We start from the raw sequence: 17,813 nt of genomic DNA on the forward strand, positions 1-17,813 counted from the left end.
GCTCAAGGGTCGCACCGTAGTGTTCAGTGGTCGTACCGTCGTGCTCAAGGGTCGCACCGTAGTGTTCAGTGGTCGTACCGTCGTGCTCAAGGGTCGCATCGTAGTGTTCAGTGGTCGTACCGTCGTGCTCAAGGGTCGCACCGTAGTGTTCAGTGGTCGTACCGTCGTGCTCACGGGGTTGCTGATAACTAGAACATGCTGACCGAGGGAATGAATCTCGTAATGAAAATGACGTACGACAACAAGGAGGCATCGCACTGCCCTAGTCTTCCTTGTGTGTGTGGCGAACCATATCCAGCATCCTCTGGCCTCTTGGCTACACACGCACCCTGGACACCAGGTAAACACCAGAGCAACCCTGAGCTGGGCTACGCCCCGCTCCTGCCTCAGGCCGCACCCGCCTGCTGAACACGGATGACGTACAAAAGTCAATGTTACTCCTGTGCTTCACATACAAGCAACACGTGTAACAGCGGCGTATTATGACATGCAAGGCACGAGAATGTCTGGATCATTTGGGAAAGCTACAGCATGATGGCAATGAAAGTTCCGTCGCGTACAATGCCTCTCCTCCTGAAGGAAGGACCTGAACACGTCGTACCCTAGGAAGGCTTATCCCAGTGAGGCTGTGAAATAAAAACCCAACAGCAAGCAATAGATAAGCAATCTCAGCTCACCCTCTCCACTCCACTGACTAATATCACGGCCACCAGAGATCTCATGTAAGGCCTTTCTCTGACTTCCACCAAGTTCGGAGCTGCAGCAAAGGTAATTACGTACGGGTAATTCAAGATTTAGTGTAATTAAGTAATTACTACAACACTAATACTACTACATGCCAGGGTCTTTGTGTAACCATGTGTTCCCTCGTGCCTTGCTGAGGTCGTTCACTTTACAGCCTGAAACCTGGTCTCTCTCCCAGGTTGAAGGTGAATGAAAAGATGGAAATATTTTGAAAAAATATCAACTTCAAAATATGGAAGCTGTGAGCATTCCACCATTTCAACAAACCAAACGACTCCTGAGCACGACAGAACGCGGTATATAACCCTTTGAGCACCACGCAACGACTCTAGGATATCAAGGCCACGACATCATATCTAAGGGCCGTACCGTATGCTCAAGGGTCGTACCGTCGCGCTCAATGGTCGGACCGTCGTTCTCAGGGGTAGTACCGTTGAGCTTAATGGTCGGACAGTCGCTCTCAAGGGTCGTACCGTTGCGTTCAAGGGTAGTATCTGCGCACAAGGGTCGTACCATCGTGCTCAAGGGTCGTACCGTCGTGCTCAAGGGTCGTACCGTCGTGCTCAATGGTCGTTCCGTCGTGCTCAAGGGCGTTCGTTCCGTCGTGCTCAAGGGTCGTACCGTCGTGCTCAAGGGCCGTACCGTCGTGCTCAAGGGTCGTACCGTCGTGCTCAAGGGTCGTTCCGTCGTGCTCAAGGGTCGTATCGTCGTGCTCAAGGGTAGTTCCGTCGTGATCAAGGGCCGTACCGTCGTGCTCAAAGGTCGTACCGTCGTGCTCAAGGGTCGTACCGTCGTGCTCAAGGGTCGTATCGTCGTGCTCAAGGGTCGTATCGTCGTGCTCAAGGGTCGTATCGTCGTGCTCAAGGGTCGTATCGTAATCTTGCTCAAAGATATTCATTCAGGCGAGCAAGTGTAGCCACACGTCGTCCATCGCTGAACCCAACATACTGACTGCCTTAACCCTCCAGCCATCATATAGAAGTCATCACAGGCTCAGAAGACCAACGAAAGAAGTCATCATGTTGGAGACCGATGAAAGAAATCATTACTCGGTCGAGAACCAATGAGTGAAGTCATTACCTGGCCAGGGACTGATGATAGAAGTTATCACCGGGTCAAACACGAATGAAAGAAGTTATCACCGGGTCAAAGACCAATGAAAGAAGTTATCACCGGGTCAAAGACCAATGAAAGAAGTTATCACCGGGCCAAAGACCAATGAAAGAAGTTATCACCAGTTTAAAGACTGATGAAAGAAGTCATTCCTACGTCAATGACCCATGAAGGCAGTACATAAGAGTGAATGACTCAATTCTTTCATTCGTCACTCAGCCCCCAGGATGAGCGAGTCGCATGAACCAGCACAATACATACACCGATCATTATCATCACTTCTTTGGAAGGCTTCAGAACATTCCAGGTGAACGCAAGAAACATTCCAGCTGAACATTCTGGAGGAACGCATGGAACATTCCAGCTGAACGCACGAAACATTCCAGCTGAACATTCTGGAGGAACGCATGGAATATTTCAGATGAACATTCTGGAGGAACGCATGGAACATTCTAGCTGAACGCGCGAAACATTCCAGCTGAACATTCTGGAGAAACGCATGGAACATTTCAGCTGAACATTCTGGAGGAACATATGGAACATTCCAGCTGAACATTCTGGAGGAACGCATGACACATTCCAGCTGAACATTCTGGAGAAACGCATGGAACATTCCAGCTGAACGCACGAAACATTCCAGCTGAACATTCTGGAGAAACGCATGGAACATTCCAGCTGAACGCACGAAACATTCCAGCTGAACATTTTGGATGAACGCATGGAACATTCCAGCAGAACCCACGAAACATTCCAGCTGAACATTCTGGATAAACGCATGGAACATTCCAGCTGAACGCACGAAACATTCCAGATGAACATTCTGGTGGAACGCACGGAACATTCCAGGTGAACGCACGGAGCATTCCAACTGAACATTCTGGATGAACGCATGGAACATTACAGGTGAACGCACGAAACATTCTGGATGAACGCATGGAACATTACAGGTGAACATTTTGGATCAACGCATGGAACGTTCCAGTTGAATGCACGGAACATTCCAGGTGAACATTCTGAATGAACGCATGGAACATTCCAGGTGAACATTCTGAATGAACGCATGGAACATTAAAGGTGAAAGCACGCAATACTCCAACTGAAAGCACGGAACATTCCATGTGAACACAAGGAGCATTCCAAGTGAACGCCCTGAACATTCCAGATGAACGTATGGAACATTCCGAGTGAACGCGCGGAACATTTCAAGTAAACGAATGGAACTTAAAAGATGAACGCACAGAAAATTCCAGATGAACGCACGGATCATTTCATGTGAACGCACGGAACATTACAGATGAACGCACGGGACATTCCAGGTGAACGCACGGATCATTACAGATGAACGCAAGGACCTTTACAGATGAACGCACGGAACATTACAGGTGAACGCACGGAACACTACAGGTGAACGCACGGAACATTACAGATGAATGCACACATGGAATATTACAAATGAACGCACGATACGTTACAGATGAACGCACGATACATTACAGATGAACGCATGGAACATTACAGGTAAACGCACGGAACATTACAGGTGAACGCACAGAATATCAATTACAGATTAACGCATGGAACATTGTAAATGAACGCACGGAACATTCCAGATGAACACATGGAACATTACAAATGAACGCAGAATATTACAGATTAACGCACGGAAAATTACAAATGAACGCACGGAACATTACAGGCGAACACACGGAACATTACAGATGAACGCATAATATATATGAACGCACGAAAAATTACAGGTGAACGCACGAACATTACACAAACGCACGGAGCATTACAGATGAACGAATTGAACTACAGTTCAGTTGAACGCACGAAACATTAAAAGTGAACGCACGGAACAATACAGATGAACGCACGAAACATTACAAATGAACGCACGGAACATTACACGTGAACGCACGCAACATTACAAGTGAACGCATGAAGCTATAGATGAACGCACGGAACATTACAGGTGAACGCACGGAACATTACATGAACTCACGGAACATTCCAGATGAACGCACGAAACATTATAAGTGAACGCACGGAGCATTACAGGTTTAAAGAACGCAACATTACATGAACGCACTGAACATGCAAGATGAACTCATGAAACATTACACATGAACGCACGGATAATTACAGATGAACGCACGGATAATTACAGGTAAACGCACGGAACATTACAGGTAAACGCACGGAACATGACTAGTGAACGCATGGAACGTTACAGGTGAATGCGACATAATCACGCCTCACACACAGTACACGCTCAGCTCTTGTGTTATCTCAGAGGTCATACCACCGGTAACGTGTGGTGTCGTCAGCTCATACTTGTGGGAGAATCTCTTGTACGTTCATACTGGCAGAAGGATCATACTTTCCTAGACACTGCTATCGTAAGGTCATACTGCCCGGAAGATTCTGCTATCGTAAGGTCATACTGCTCGGAAGATTCTGTTATCGTAAGGTCATACTGCTCGGAAGATTCTGCTATCGTAAGGTCATACTGCTCGGAAGATTCTGCTATCGTAAGGTCATACTGCCCGGAAGATTCTGTTATCGTAAGGTCATACTGTACGAAAGATTCTGTTATCGTAAGGTCATACTGCCTGTAAGATTCTGTTATCGTAAGGTCATACTGCCCGGAAGATTCTGCTATCGTAAGGTCATACTGCCCGGAAGATTCTGCTATCGTAAGGTCATACTGCCCGGAAGATTCTGCTATCGTAAGGTCATACTGTACGAAAGATTCTGTTATCGCAAGGTCATACTGCCTGTAAGATTCTGTTATCGTAAGGTCATACTGCCCGGAAGATTCTGTTATCGTAAGGTCATACTGCCCGGAAGATTCTGTTATCGTAAGGTCATACTACTGGAAGATTCATCGTAAGCTCATACTACCTGGAAGTCTGCTAATCCTATGGTCATACTGCTGGTAGACTGCAGCAGTAAGGTCATATGACCAAAAGACAGCTATCGTAAGGTCAAGTTGCCAGCATACTATCCTTGCTATCCTTAAATCATACTACCGAAAAATGGTGCTATCCTAAGGTCACACTAGCGAATTTTTTTCTCTCGGCCTCAGTTCATACTGGAGGGGACGCTCTTGCTGTAAAACTACGCGTTGCTCCAAGCTCATACTATGCATCGTCAACACTGCTTTGCTCCAAGTTCAAAAAGGAAAGTTTCCTTTGCTCCAAGTTCAAAAAGGAAAGTTTCCTTTGTTCCAAGTTCATGCCATCGTAACCTCTCCTTTGTTCCAAGTTCATGCCATCGTAACCTCTCCTTTGTTCCAAGCTCAGATCATAAGAGACTTTGTTCCAAACTATTAACATCGTAATTCAATGTTCTGTTCCCAGCTTTTACATCGTAATTCCCTAATTTGTTCCAAGCTCAAAAAAAAAAATCGTTAAACCTCAAATTTGTTCAAAGCTAAATACAATGTAAATCTTTGTTTTGATCCAAAATGAAAACATCGTAAACATGTTTTGCTCCAAGCTAAAAACATTGTAAACCTCTTGTTGTTCCAAGCTAAAAACATCGTAAACCTCTTGTTGTTCCAAGCTAAAAACATCGTAAACCTCCGTTTTGCTCCAAGCTAAAAACATCGTAAACCTCCGTTTTGCTCCAAGCTAAAAACATTGTAAACCTCTTGTTGCTCCAAGCTAAAAACATTGTAAACCTCTTGTTGCTCCAGGCTAAAAACATTGTAAACCTCTTGTTGTTCCAAGCTAAAAACATCGTAAACCTCCGTTTTGCTCCAAGCTAAAAACATTGTAAACCTCTTGTTGTTCCAAGCTAAAAACATCGTAAACCTCCGTTTTGCTCCAAGCTAAAAACATCGTAAACCTCCGTTTTGCTCCAAGCTAAAAACATTGTAAACCTCTTGTTGCTCCAAGCTAAAAACATTGTAAACCTCTTGTTGTTCCAAGCTAAAAACATCGTAAACCTCCGTTTTGCTCCAAGCTAAAAACATTGTAAACCTCTTGTTGCTCCAAGCTAAAAACATTGTAAACCTCTTGTTGCTCCAGGCTAAAAACATCGTAAACCTCCGTTTTGCTCCAAGCTAAAAACATTGTAAACCTCTTGTTGTTCCAAGCTAAAAACATTGTAAACCTCTTGTTGCTCCAGGCTAAAAACATTGTAAACCTCTTGTTGTTCCAAGCTAAAAACATCGTAAACCTCCGTTTTGCTCCAAGCTAAAAACATTGTAAACCTCTTGTTGTTCCAAGCTAAAAACATCGTAAACCTCCGTTTTGCTCCAAGCTAAAAACATCGTAAACCTCCGTTTTGCTCCAAGCTAAAAACATTGTAAACCTCTTGTTGCTCCAAGCTAGAAACATTGTAAACCTCTTGTTGTTCCAAGCTAAAAACATCGTAAACCTCCGTTTTGCTCCAAGCTAAAAACATTGTAAACCTCTTGTTGCTCCAAGCTAAAAACATTGTAAACCTCTTGTTGCTCCAAGCTAAAAACATCGTAAACCTCCGTTTTGCTCCAAGCTAAAAACATCGTAAACCTCCGTTTTGCTCCAAGCTAAAAACATTGTAAACCTCTTGTTGCTCCAAGCTAAAAACATTGTAAACCTCTTGTTGCTCCAGGCTAAAAACATTGTAAACCTCTTGTTGTTCCAAGCTAAAAACATCGTAAACCTTCGTTTTGCTCCAAGCTAAAAACATTGTAAACCTCTTGTTGTTCCAAGCTAAAAACATCGTAAACCTCCGTTTTGCTTCAAGCTAAAAACATTGTAAACCTCTTGTTGTTCCAAGCTAAAAACATCGTAAACCTCCGTTTTGCTCCAAGCTAAAAACATCGTAAACCTCTTGTTGTTGCAGGCGAAAAACATTGTAGACGTCTGTTTTGTTCCAAGCTAAAAGCAAGGTCAACTATGCTTTGTTCTAAGGACTCTGACAACATTCTCAATCCAGTGTGGAAAAGGTGTATTTCCAGTAGTCACCCTTCATGCATAACGGTACGACCCTCGATCATGACTGGACGACCTTTGAGCACGACGGAACGACCCTTAAGCACGACATAACGACCCTTAAATACAACGGGAAGGCCCTCGAGCACGACGGGACTACCCTCGAGCTTAAGGGTCGTACCTTCTACTCAAGGGTAGTACCGTCTGCTCAAGGGTCGTGGCGTCTGCTCAAGGGTCGTACCGTCTTCTCAAGGATCGTACCGTCTGCTCAAGGATCGTACCTTCCGCCCAAGGATCGTACCTTCCGCCCAAGGATCGTACCTTCTACTCAAGAGTCGTACCTTCTGCTCAAGGGTCGAACCGTCTGCTCAAGGGTCGTACCGTCTGCTCAAGGGTCGTACCTTCTGCTCAAGGATTGTACCATCCTGCTCAAGGATCGTACCGTTTGCTCAAGGATCGTACCGTCTGCTCAAGGATCGTACCGTCTGCTCAAGGATCGTACCGTCTGCTCAAGGGTCGTACCGTCTGCTCAAGGGTCGTACCTTCTGCTCAAGGATTGTACCATCCTGCTCAAGGATCGTACCGTCTGCTCAAGGATCGTACCGTCTGCTCAAGGATCGTACCGTCTGCTCAAGGGTCGCACCGTCTGCTCAAGGGTCATACCTTCTGCTCAAGGATTGTACCATCCTGCTCAAGGGTCGAACCGTCTGCTCAAGGGTCGTACCGTTTGCTCAAGGGTCGTACCGTCTGCTCAAGGGTCGTACCTTCTGCTCAAGGATTGTACCATCCTGCTCAAGGATCGTACCGTCTGCTCAAGGATCGTACCGTCTGCTCGAAGGTCGTACCTGCAGTTCAAGGGTTGTACCATCCTGCTCAAGGGTCGTACCTTCTGCTCAAGGATTGTACCCTCCTGCTCAAGGATCGTACCGTCTGTTCAAGGATCGTACCGTCTGTTCAAGGATCGTACCCTCTGTTCAAGGATCGTACCGTCCTGCTCAAGGGGGTTAGCAGTTTTGAATATATTGTCAAATATTCAAGTTGTTGTTGAGGTTGGTAGATTCTCTGGGTCTCCCTGACACGCGCCCATGTCCTGGTGACGGAAACGTCTCTCTCTCTCTCTCTCTCTCTCTCTCTCTCTCTCTCTCTCTCTCTCTCTCTCTCTCTCTCTCTCTCTCTCTTTCTCTGCATTTTCGTTCGAATCCCCGCGTCCCCAGAGGTTTGACGTTACATCCCAAGAAGGCCAAGTACCCTCCTGAAGGAGGAGGTAAACTGCCCCAGTTGGACTTGCCAACCCTGGTCAGCTTCCACAGCCAGTGAGGTGAGGATGTGGAGAGTGAGTGGGTGGCTGGCTGGCTCCTCCAGCAGGGTTTCTCCTACGTTCGTGTTGGGCAAGTCGAGGAAGGTTTTTGTACACGCCAGTAATTCAGTCTTGTAATACTGTTTAATCCCGTGTGTGACGGTGTGCACACACTGCCGCCCCGGTAATCGTCACTTGCTCGTAACAATTACGTTATTTTCATCGCGGTAGTCCCCAGTCATGCCCAGCTGGCCACAGGACCCGTCCATTTATCAGGATAAACAGTAAATAACTAGACGAATGCCGTATACCTCAAACAAAAACATTACCCCCAGACGACAGCATTAATTATATCTACCGTAAACGTTGTTTTATATATATATATATATATATATATATATATATATATATATATATATATATATATATATATATATATATATATATATGTATATATATATATATATATATATATATATATATATATATATATATATATATATATATACACATAGTTGATCCTGGCTTAGACAGCATGATCAAAAGGAGCGCAATTTGTATGTTGACTCCGGGGTCATGACCTCTACCTCCCGGCAGTTTTCAGTAGAGTCAGTAACCTGTGACTCTTCACTGATCTGTCTGACCATCATGACCTGATGAAGGTGCTCAAGCCACCTAGCACTCCAATCTAAGACCTTAAACAAAAATCAGAATAATGTCATAATATGTGTTTTAAACCCTCACTTTATTATAAAAGTTCTGATTCATTAATAGTAGGATTATAATCAGAGATTCTCTCCTTTGATGTATAGACCTATACTCACCTCGTGAGCGCCATCTTCAGTCGTCTAGTATCTCGCCGCTGTCATTCAGGTCGCGCGAAGTAACCCTGACAACACCGAGGAGTGCGCGCCCTCGGCCCAGTCACGGCGGTGGGAGCCACGAGCGACGCGTCGACCCACGGCCACTGACCGAGTCAGACTGACCCCGCTCCAGGTTCCCTCTTCTACCCAGGGCTGCGCCGCGCCAAGCACACCCACCTCCAACCCTCGAAATTTCAGGAGAGGCGGTACCAAACACGGCGCCGACGGAGTTCATAAGATAGACGCCGCTGACAGCGTTAATAACCTGCACAGCCAACAAAGGAAAAGCGCAATATCCTTGCAAAAAAAAAAATATTCTCAACTGAATGATATCTCCGAATACAGTCTCATTGTCAAACAAGCTTGCTAAAGGATGACTTAGCTTATGTTCACCAGGACTACACCAAGACAGCGGTAGACAGACTCGAACGTTATCTGCCAGAGCCATAACGAGTGTGGCATCATTTGAGCATAGAACATCCATTCTCGGCACTTACACACATACCAGGCACAGAACAAACCTCTCGACACTCTTATGGAGGAAATGGTACACATTGTTCAGGAGGAAGTGACCATCAGGAAGACACAGGATAACCATTTACAGGCGCACAGGAATATCACAAGTGGTGGATATTGTCCCGTGCGTTTTGCTCAGCAACTTTCAGCAAGACGCATGGATAAAGTATTCAAGGTATTCTCCCAGCATCCCTAGCCAACCTAACCTAAAAGTATATAACGTGTATAGATGCATATCCTGATCGAACATTATAGGAAAACCACTTCGAAGACTTAATTGAACCATTACTGATCATCCAATCCTTTGCAGCCTGGATGCATAGATGTGAATCGATAACACATAATCAGCCTTCTGAGCACACGATCATGCAACCCTCGAGCATGATAGCGTAGCCCACCTGACCCTGAGAATAAAGTCAAGAGATCATTACTGTCGTGTTCGAGGGTACAACCGTCGTTTGAAGGGATTAATAAATAATCTAATAATAATAATCAAACAATAGTGGATGTTTCCAGGATATAAGACCCATAACATATGTACGTAGATTAAACTCTGGGACAGGCAAGGGCGGAGGAGTGAAATGGTCGGTGCGCCCAGTGCCTTCCTTACACCACACCCAGTTGATATTGGTGCGCTCCCGGCAACTGCTACCATCGTCTCGTGAGGAAGTCATCTGCCAGCAGTTCCATCCTCCAGCAACGCTGCTCGATGACCACGTCACCTTCCTGGACAGATGAGGGCAGGAGGGTGGAGGTCTGGCCTGCTGGCTGGCCTGCTGGACTCTGGCCTGCTGGACTCACCAAGTGACCAATGGGCTCATCCACAAAGGCGGGGGGAAACATCTACACTAAAGCCTATCAAACATATTCCAGGAATTACTTTATGAATAAGGTTGTCCAGTGTAAGCTACCACAAATGTAAATCCAAGTAGTTGTAAATGAAACCAGCTGATGTGTAAACTGATATGTCGTTTGTAAATCAATTTAGCAGTCGTGTATGAACGAGCAATTGTGGATACACTGATATCAGTAACGGTCACCCAGAGGTTCGTCCTTGGGCTTACATATTTCATCATACACAGTAATGACATCAACGTATAGCTCAATGAATTAGTGTCCACATTTCCGGATCACACAAAGATCGGCAGTGCCGTATCAAACGAAGATAGATTACAAGAGGATCTAGATACCATTGATAAATGGTCTAAAAAATGGCATATGCCATTTAACACCAGCGAATGTCAGGTGTTGCTTGTAGGAAACCTCAGCAGAAGACTCGATTATGAACTGATAGGCGGCCACAAGATAAAGAACACCCCATGCGTGAGGGATCTACAGGTTACCATCTCCAACAACTTCCAATTCTCCCAGCATTGTAGCAGAGCAGCCAAGAAAGCAACTAGAATGTGAGGATTTATTAACAGAAACTTTACATAAGTAAGCAGGGATGTGACGTTGCCACGATACCTATGTCTGATTACGCTTCATCTCGAATATGCAGTGCAGGTAGCACTGGTAGCATTACATCAAAAAGGGACCAAATTGATTCCTTTCTTGCGTAACAAACTATATGATGACAGACTGCACGTTACTACAGCGCTTTAAAACACGGAAACTGAAAAACCTCGATACTGAAAATGTCTTTACAGTCGCGCCAGTAGTACCAACGAGAGAAAATGGAGTAAAACTTAAGTCACAGAGTCAGTTTTGGATAGCACCAATATTTCTTCAGCAACAACATTATGGACGTGTGGAATAAGCTTGCAGGACATGCTCTTCAGAGCAATGTTGTTAATATCTTCAAAATTAGTCTTGATCATCGACCTGTCACTCTCCGGGAGTGAATAAATCTTTTAATCACCATAGCGTAGCGATATATTATGCTACCTTCTCAACCCCCGATCTCGCCCTGGCATTGCTGCGATAACATACCAACATTGAACAACCTGTGTCGCCTGCTCTAAGAGAACAAAAAGGAATCGTATCATCCTTGCATATCAGGAGTAGTAAAGACATGATAAGTCTTTACCTTCGACTTTATAACAAAAAAGTTAAGGGATGAACCACACAGCGATAAGTTAACACTATACACAGTGCTGATGAAGTTAATGCCACACACAATGCAGGCAAAGTTAACACCACACACATGTCTAGTTCACATCATTCAATTACAGATAAAAAAAAATGTAATTTACTGTAAATCTGTTTATTCACTTTGGATTCCGGAACACGTTTTCTATTGTAGTTTACCTCGGCCAGGGATGCTGCGGCCCACGTCCCCTGATCCCAGAGTGGGAGGGTGTGTGGGTGGAGGGAGGGGAGCAAGGTTCAGTATTATTGCCCAATAGAGATTACACGACGATTGCAAAATTTAATTGAAGCAAGTTTGGGCCTCGCAGTTTTCAATATGAATTGAGCCATTTTTCAACTTCCTCCATGTTAGTGGCACAGTTTATGGAGACATTCCTGTCTGGTGAGATACGGTCTGCTTCAGGGGTACCGCCATTTTGGTGAAAAGACTGAGAAAAACTGCTATTGCAACTTTAAAAGAAGCATCCTAGAAAAACCATGAGGAATAGGAAGGCTTCTGTAAAAGGAATAACATCAGGCGTTTCAGTTCATCATGTGAGGTAAGATCCTGTGGGAACCATCACCCAAGACGTTTGTTCAAATCAACACATGATCAAGTCAGCTGGCTCGATCCACGATGGCAAAGGCGGGTCCAACAGTCGTCTTCAGATCTCTTCCTCTCCTATATTTTCCTACTTTTCCTTCGTGTTACCCCAGTTCTTCACCACCTATCTTGACTCAAGCCCTTAGTACTGCCATTACTTCTACTGCTACAAGCCTTTACTACTGTTACTACTTCTACTGCTGCTACTACTACAAGCATTACACATCTTCCCCAACTCCCGCACTGAGTCAACACGCACAGTAAAATTTCCCAAGCCAACATATCGGGGGCATACTAGGATGAGAGGGATTGATGCACCGTCATTGAAAGATGTCATGTACGAGTATGAATACTGAGAACTGTATATAGTATCCACCAGTTGGTAGAAGTGATCATGTTATGCTCGAGTCTGAGTATGTGGTAAAATAAGACATTAAAAGAGCAGGTGTAAGACAGGACATAAAGAGTAGATATATTCGTCGACACAACACAAACTCAATAACTTCTATGGTAACGTAGATTGGGATATGGAGTTCAACAGCCAGGAACAAGAGCTTTGTGGTCGAGAGGTTCTGAAGGAATAAAGGCATGGGTACTTCAAGCCTCAAGTACAGAGGAAAGGGTAAGAAAGAGAAAGGAAAGGTTTGATAAAAAGATGTCAAAAAGCAAAGGAGCTTCGAGATGTGCAGAGACGGAAGATACAGGCGGCAGGCGAAAATCCAAAACTTTCCCATACATTCCATCAGGAGTCAGGTGTCGGTTAAGGAGCAGCTAATCATCAGGCTAAGGGGTTCAAAGAGGAATGCTGTTGAGGATGATGTGCCGATATGCGAGGAAATGAATTACAAGAGCGAAAGTGTTTCACAGTGGAAGACCACTGTGATAGAATGGGTAGGAGGTTTAGAAAATCATTGGGGTATCTGGAGGAAATATAAACACAATACTCAAAGGACTTCTTGACCCATGGAAGGCTCATGATCTTGATGGACTTTCATCGTATGTGCTCAAGAATAAGAGGGAAACTCCTGCTGTGGATACAAGATTATCTAAGTGAGAGTAAACAGAGGACGCACATCTGAAAACCTTTTCCTCAGAGACTGAGGTGACCAGCGGAGTGCCACACAGTTTAGTTCTGGGACCGTTACTTTTCTTGATCTAATTCAATGACGTGCCAGGATGTATGGTATCCTACCTAAATACATTTGCAGATGATGCAAAGGTCACGAGGAAAGTGAAACGCGAGGAGGATTGCATCAGCATAGTCTCCAAAGTTGGTCTGAAACGTGGCTGACGAAAGAGAGGCTCAATTATGACTATTTCCAAGCAGGAAATAAGCTTCAGGACTGTGTGTGCGAGAAGGAACCGGAAGAAGACATCGTCCCTAACCTGTCGCCAGAGTCACACTGGGAGAGAAGTTAGGGAAACAAACTGTCTACTGAAAAATATCGAAAATAAGATTCAAGTATGAATATGGATAAGGAAATATTCAGCACGTTATCTATGTCCGAGAGAAGGTCATATCTTGAATATACATATCAGCTTTGGTCAACGCAACTTCTTCAGAGATAATAGAGAAGGTCCAGTGGAGGGCAACAAAGATGATACCAAAATCAAGAGAGCAGAGTTACATGGAAAGGCTCGAGATGTTAAATCCATCAATCTTGGAAAAGTTGAGTGAGGGGTGACCTAATCACAACCCTTAAATTTTTGAGAGAGATCGATGTGGATTGTGAACAATTCTTCGAAAGACGTAAGGGGAGAGCTACAAGAGGAAATGACATGAAATCAAGAAACTTGTTAATAAAGATGTAAAGAAATACTTTTACGGTATAAAGTTGTGGTTCAATAGAATAGAATGACTGAGGACATGGTTAAGGCAGACAGCATACATAATTCTAAAAAAGTTGCACGATTGTAGAGAATGTGAAACAAATGTGGCCCCACGAGTGTACAACTCCCTCCCCGTACAATACAGATAACTGCAGATCCACGCGGGTCGACCTACGCACTAATGACTCCCTGAGGAAGGGCTGTCGTTAAGTGCCTACCAAGGTCGTGCCAGTGAATCTTTATATACACACATACACCTTGGGGACCTGGTGACACTACGTAAGCACTTACCAGTGAAGAGGGCAGCGTTCATGATGCCGCTGGAGAGAGTCAAGTCTCGTACCTGAAAAACAAATGACCATCGTGCGAAGGCCAGCAATACCGTCTGGGAGAATGACAACAACTCGTGTACTTCGGGGGCTGGAGGATCACATGGAGGCTTGAGACACCAAAGAACAGCAGGTTCACAGAGTCTATGTGAGCCGTCAACTGACTCGCTAGACTCATTACTCCTTTTTTTTTTTCTAAATTTTCGTCCGTAAGCTAATCTTCAAATGACATCTTTATTTTCATGTTGCCTTAAAGATCCTGTGGTGTGACCCTTCCTTCTTCTTCACTATGATGTATGTACATGAACAGCTGAATTTCTACCCATCTCACAGTGACATATGCCTGTACCTTTTCCACGGGGCTCTGTTCTAGATCTACACACTTCTATTCCATCTTGTTACAACGAATCTTCTTGGTAGCGGCGCAATACGGACACTGTCCAACTGCATTCTACTACACAACTACGAGTTCAGCTGCGATTCCAAGCCTCAGGTTTTCTATAAACACTAAGCGCTTGAGAAAATGGGAAATGCATTCCAAAGCATGACGTAATGTTGAACATAGACATACACGTTCAATACGCGATCATTGGTATTGCGCTATGTATATAGTACGATATTACTGAACGCGCACGGGGCCATTTAATGACCAGCATACCAAGGATCGACAGCTTGCCTTATATATCAGCTTAATGGCACTTATGGCGAGCTCACGGGACATTAATGTTTATAGCTGTGTAGTGGAGAGGTAGAAGCTCTCTCTCTCTCTCTCTCTCTCTCTCTCTCTCTCTCTCTCTCTCTCTCTCTCTCTCTCTCTCTCTCTCTCTCTCTCAGGGACCCCCACATCCTTAGTCTGAATAGTTCCTTTAAAAGCTCCGAGACCTCCCAGTACTCGAGGCAGTTCTTCCATTAGCACTGTGTACCGCTGGTGATTTCCCGGTCTGGTTCATCCCTCGCTGCACATAGTGGTGTACCAGTGATCGCCCCTGCTCCCCACCTCCCCTCCCACTTTTCCTTCTTCACCTACCTAACATTTTTGTTTACGATTCATAGATGGATCTTATATGATATTCATAACAGTAGAGAAAACATGAATGATGCAGCTACAGATTCATATGAAATGTTAGTATTTGTATACATAACCCGCTGACGTGGAGTGTAGTTCCCATACACACAAAACTGCGTTCGAACCCTAACTGTGAAGCATCGTTTCCCTTACATTGTGATTCATGGCGCATGTGTCAATACCATTTAGTCATACACACTTACCTGTTCATGACTGTCATAAAACACCTGAACGATAAATACATCCATCCTTTACCTCTTAATAACGAACTACGACAAGCAGCTACATTCTTATATCGACATATTCTTTCGTAGTCTTAACTGTGTATAAGTACATCATTTATTAATAATTATTCTACTTATAAACATTATGGCCACAGGATACTTTAGAAATACTGATGCAACGATGAAAAACTACTTGTGTGGTATGAGACGTGATGCGAGGCTGGACTTTTAAAGTTGAATCTTTATACCCATGACAATTGTGCCCCTGCCTTACATGTCTGCTTTTTTTATTTCATTATTTATAGTTTATTTTTATCTTCGCTTCTTGGCAGATGATGTACGTATGGTGATGGTGGCTATAGTCTTCACGCGCCCTGCCCATGACCGCTGCTAATGAGGCCGGAGTGTTGCCAGTGAGTGTGCTGACCCCGTGGTTCAGAGCGTCACCTCAGCACTAACCGCCCGCCCCCACGCTGAGCTGGATCACCAAGATGCAGCCAGCGACCCTCCCCCTGCCTGGAGCTCTGCCCATTTATCCATTTCACACTCCAGTTCCCTTAACAAACAAGGCACTGAATCTTATCTCACCTTCACGATACCTTAAACTTTATGGTGTACGCCAATTTTCCCCGCAAAATAAAGTTGATCTTATGGCTGAAACAGAGCGAAATGCCTTTACAACTTTGAGTTATGTTCTCTCAGATAAAGACACTAAGCTTTCCTCTGCCACCCGTTCATGTTCTTTGCTGTGTTGTTGATGAGGATGAGCAGTGTAAAGCTTATCCCTCCGTCTAGATTCAAATTTAGAAACTGTTTGTTTAGTATTACGTCTATAGAAAATGTCCAAGCCGTTCCTAAGTAAATTGTGCTACCGCCTCTCCTGTAAAAGTTACTGATGACTGTACCTAAGGGATTAATCAAATACTACTTAACACTTTTAAGGCTTTGTCACAGAGAAGAGCCCCTCTTAAGTAACATGTAACGCCTGGCATTGACCAGTTAACTACAACAGTGTCAAAGGGTAATACATTCTTCAATACACAAGCAATTTGTTTATGTACGGAAGCGATTGTAGAAGTATGCAATACATATAATCTAGTGCAGAATATCTATCCTCTAAGCCTCTCACTTTAGGTTATATATATGCCAATCATCCTTACAATAAAAATGGAGGGGCTAACATCAACACTTGGGCCAAACGAAGTCAATTTCCACTCACAACATGACAGAGTTGTGGTTGGAGTGACACCTGGTAATGATAAAAGCACCACTGCTTACGCTTACGAGATATCAAGTGTCACTGCTTGATCATGACCTCATGCCACCTACAGCAGCACACACACAAGCTGGTGTCATCACCGACTGCTGCTCTTGAAATTAAGACGAAATGTCTCACTACCAAAGTCCTCATGTTTTTCGGGACCAACATATGCTGGACTCCGTAGATCAAACACACACACACACACACACACACACACACACATTTTCGAGTGTTGCCAGCCATCTGGAGAGCATGGGAGGTGTGCGTGGACTACTGCCCAAGTCCCAGGGAAAAATATACAACCATCAGATTGGTGTGGCTGAACCAGTGATGATCGCCACACGGGACGGCCGGACTCGAGCAAATCCAAGCTGCCAGGAAACCATCAAATGTACCTGGGAGGAACAGAAACATCCAATCGGAAGGAATGGCACCACTGAACCGTTCTCCCTTCATGACCATAATCAAACCCATCTGGTTAATCCAGGCCAGACACCAGACACTGGAAGAAGACCTGAAGAACACTGGTGAAGCAGGCAAGACACTGGCTGTCATGTGGTCAATGACTTATCGATGATAAACCAGGATTAGTTCCCAAGACAAACCCAGGTTGAGTGCTATGGTCCGGGAGGGCAGAGCCCTGCTGTAGAGCCAGGGTGAGGTGAGGCGTGAGAGTTACCAGCGTGCTGGTGTACATGGTGGTGGTGGTGTGGGTCTGCGGTACTGAAGCCTGGCACATAATGAGCCAGGCGGCCGTCCCTCACCCACCTCTTGTGCCAGGCATGCCAGTGACGAGGGAAGGCTGGGGCCGGGAGCCATCCCACGTCCCTGTGCTATACATACCGTCTACAATATACTGAATCAATAATAATGATGGTCTCTATACATTTTCTACAGCCCAAGGCTGCGCTACTTCCAACAGCCGGAGAATGTAGACTCCTTTGGAGTTAGTTCTTTGATGACTGACT

At 44.8% G+C, this 17,813-nt stretch overlaps 1 protein-coding gene across 1 annotated transcript in view; it reads right to left on the reverse strand.

Moving 5' to 3' along the window:
• Nucleotides 1-9,041, reverse strand: part of LOC139757279 (uncharacterized) — a 791,816-nt gene extending 782,775 nt beyond the window's left edge. Inside the window, exon 1 of the mRNA XM_071677629.1 lies at nucleotides 8,907-9,041. Coding sequence (XP_071533730.1) covers nucleotides 8,907-8,920 — 14 coding nt within the window. The 5' untranslated portion in view covers nucleotides 8,921-9,041. The remainder of the gene's footprint in view (nucleotides 1-8,906) is intronic.
• Nucleotides 9,042-17,813: the final 8,772 nt, after the last annotated feature.

Source organism: Panulirus ornatus, chromosome 2 (genome assembly GCF_036320965.1).
Source record: "Panulirus ornatus isolate Po-2019 chromosome 2, ASM3632096v1, whole genome shotgun sequence".
NCBI classification, from domain to species: domain Eukaryota; kingdom Metazoa; phylum Arthropoda; class Malacostraca; order Decapoda; family Palinuridae; genus Panulirus; species Panulirus ornatus.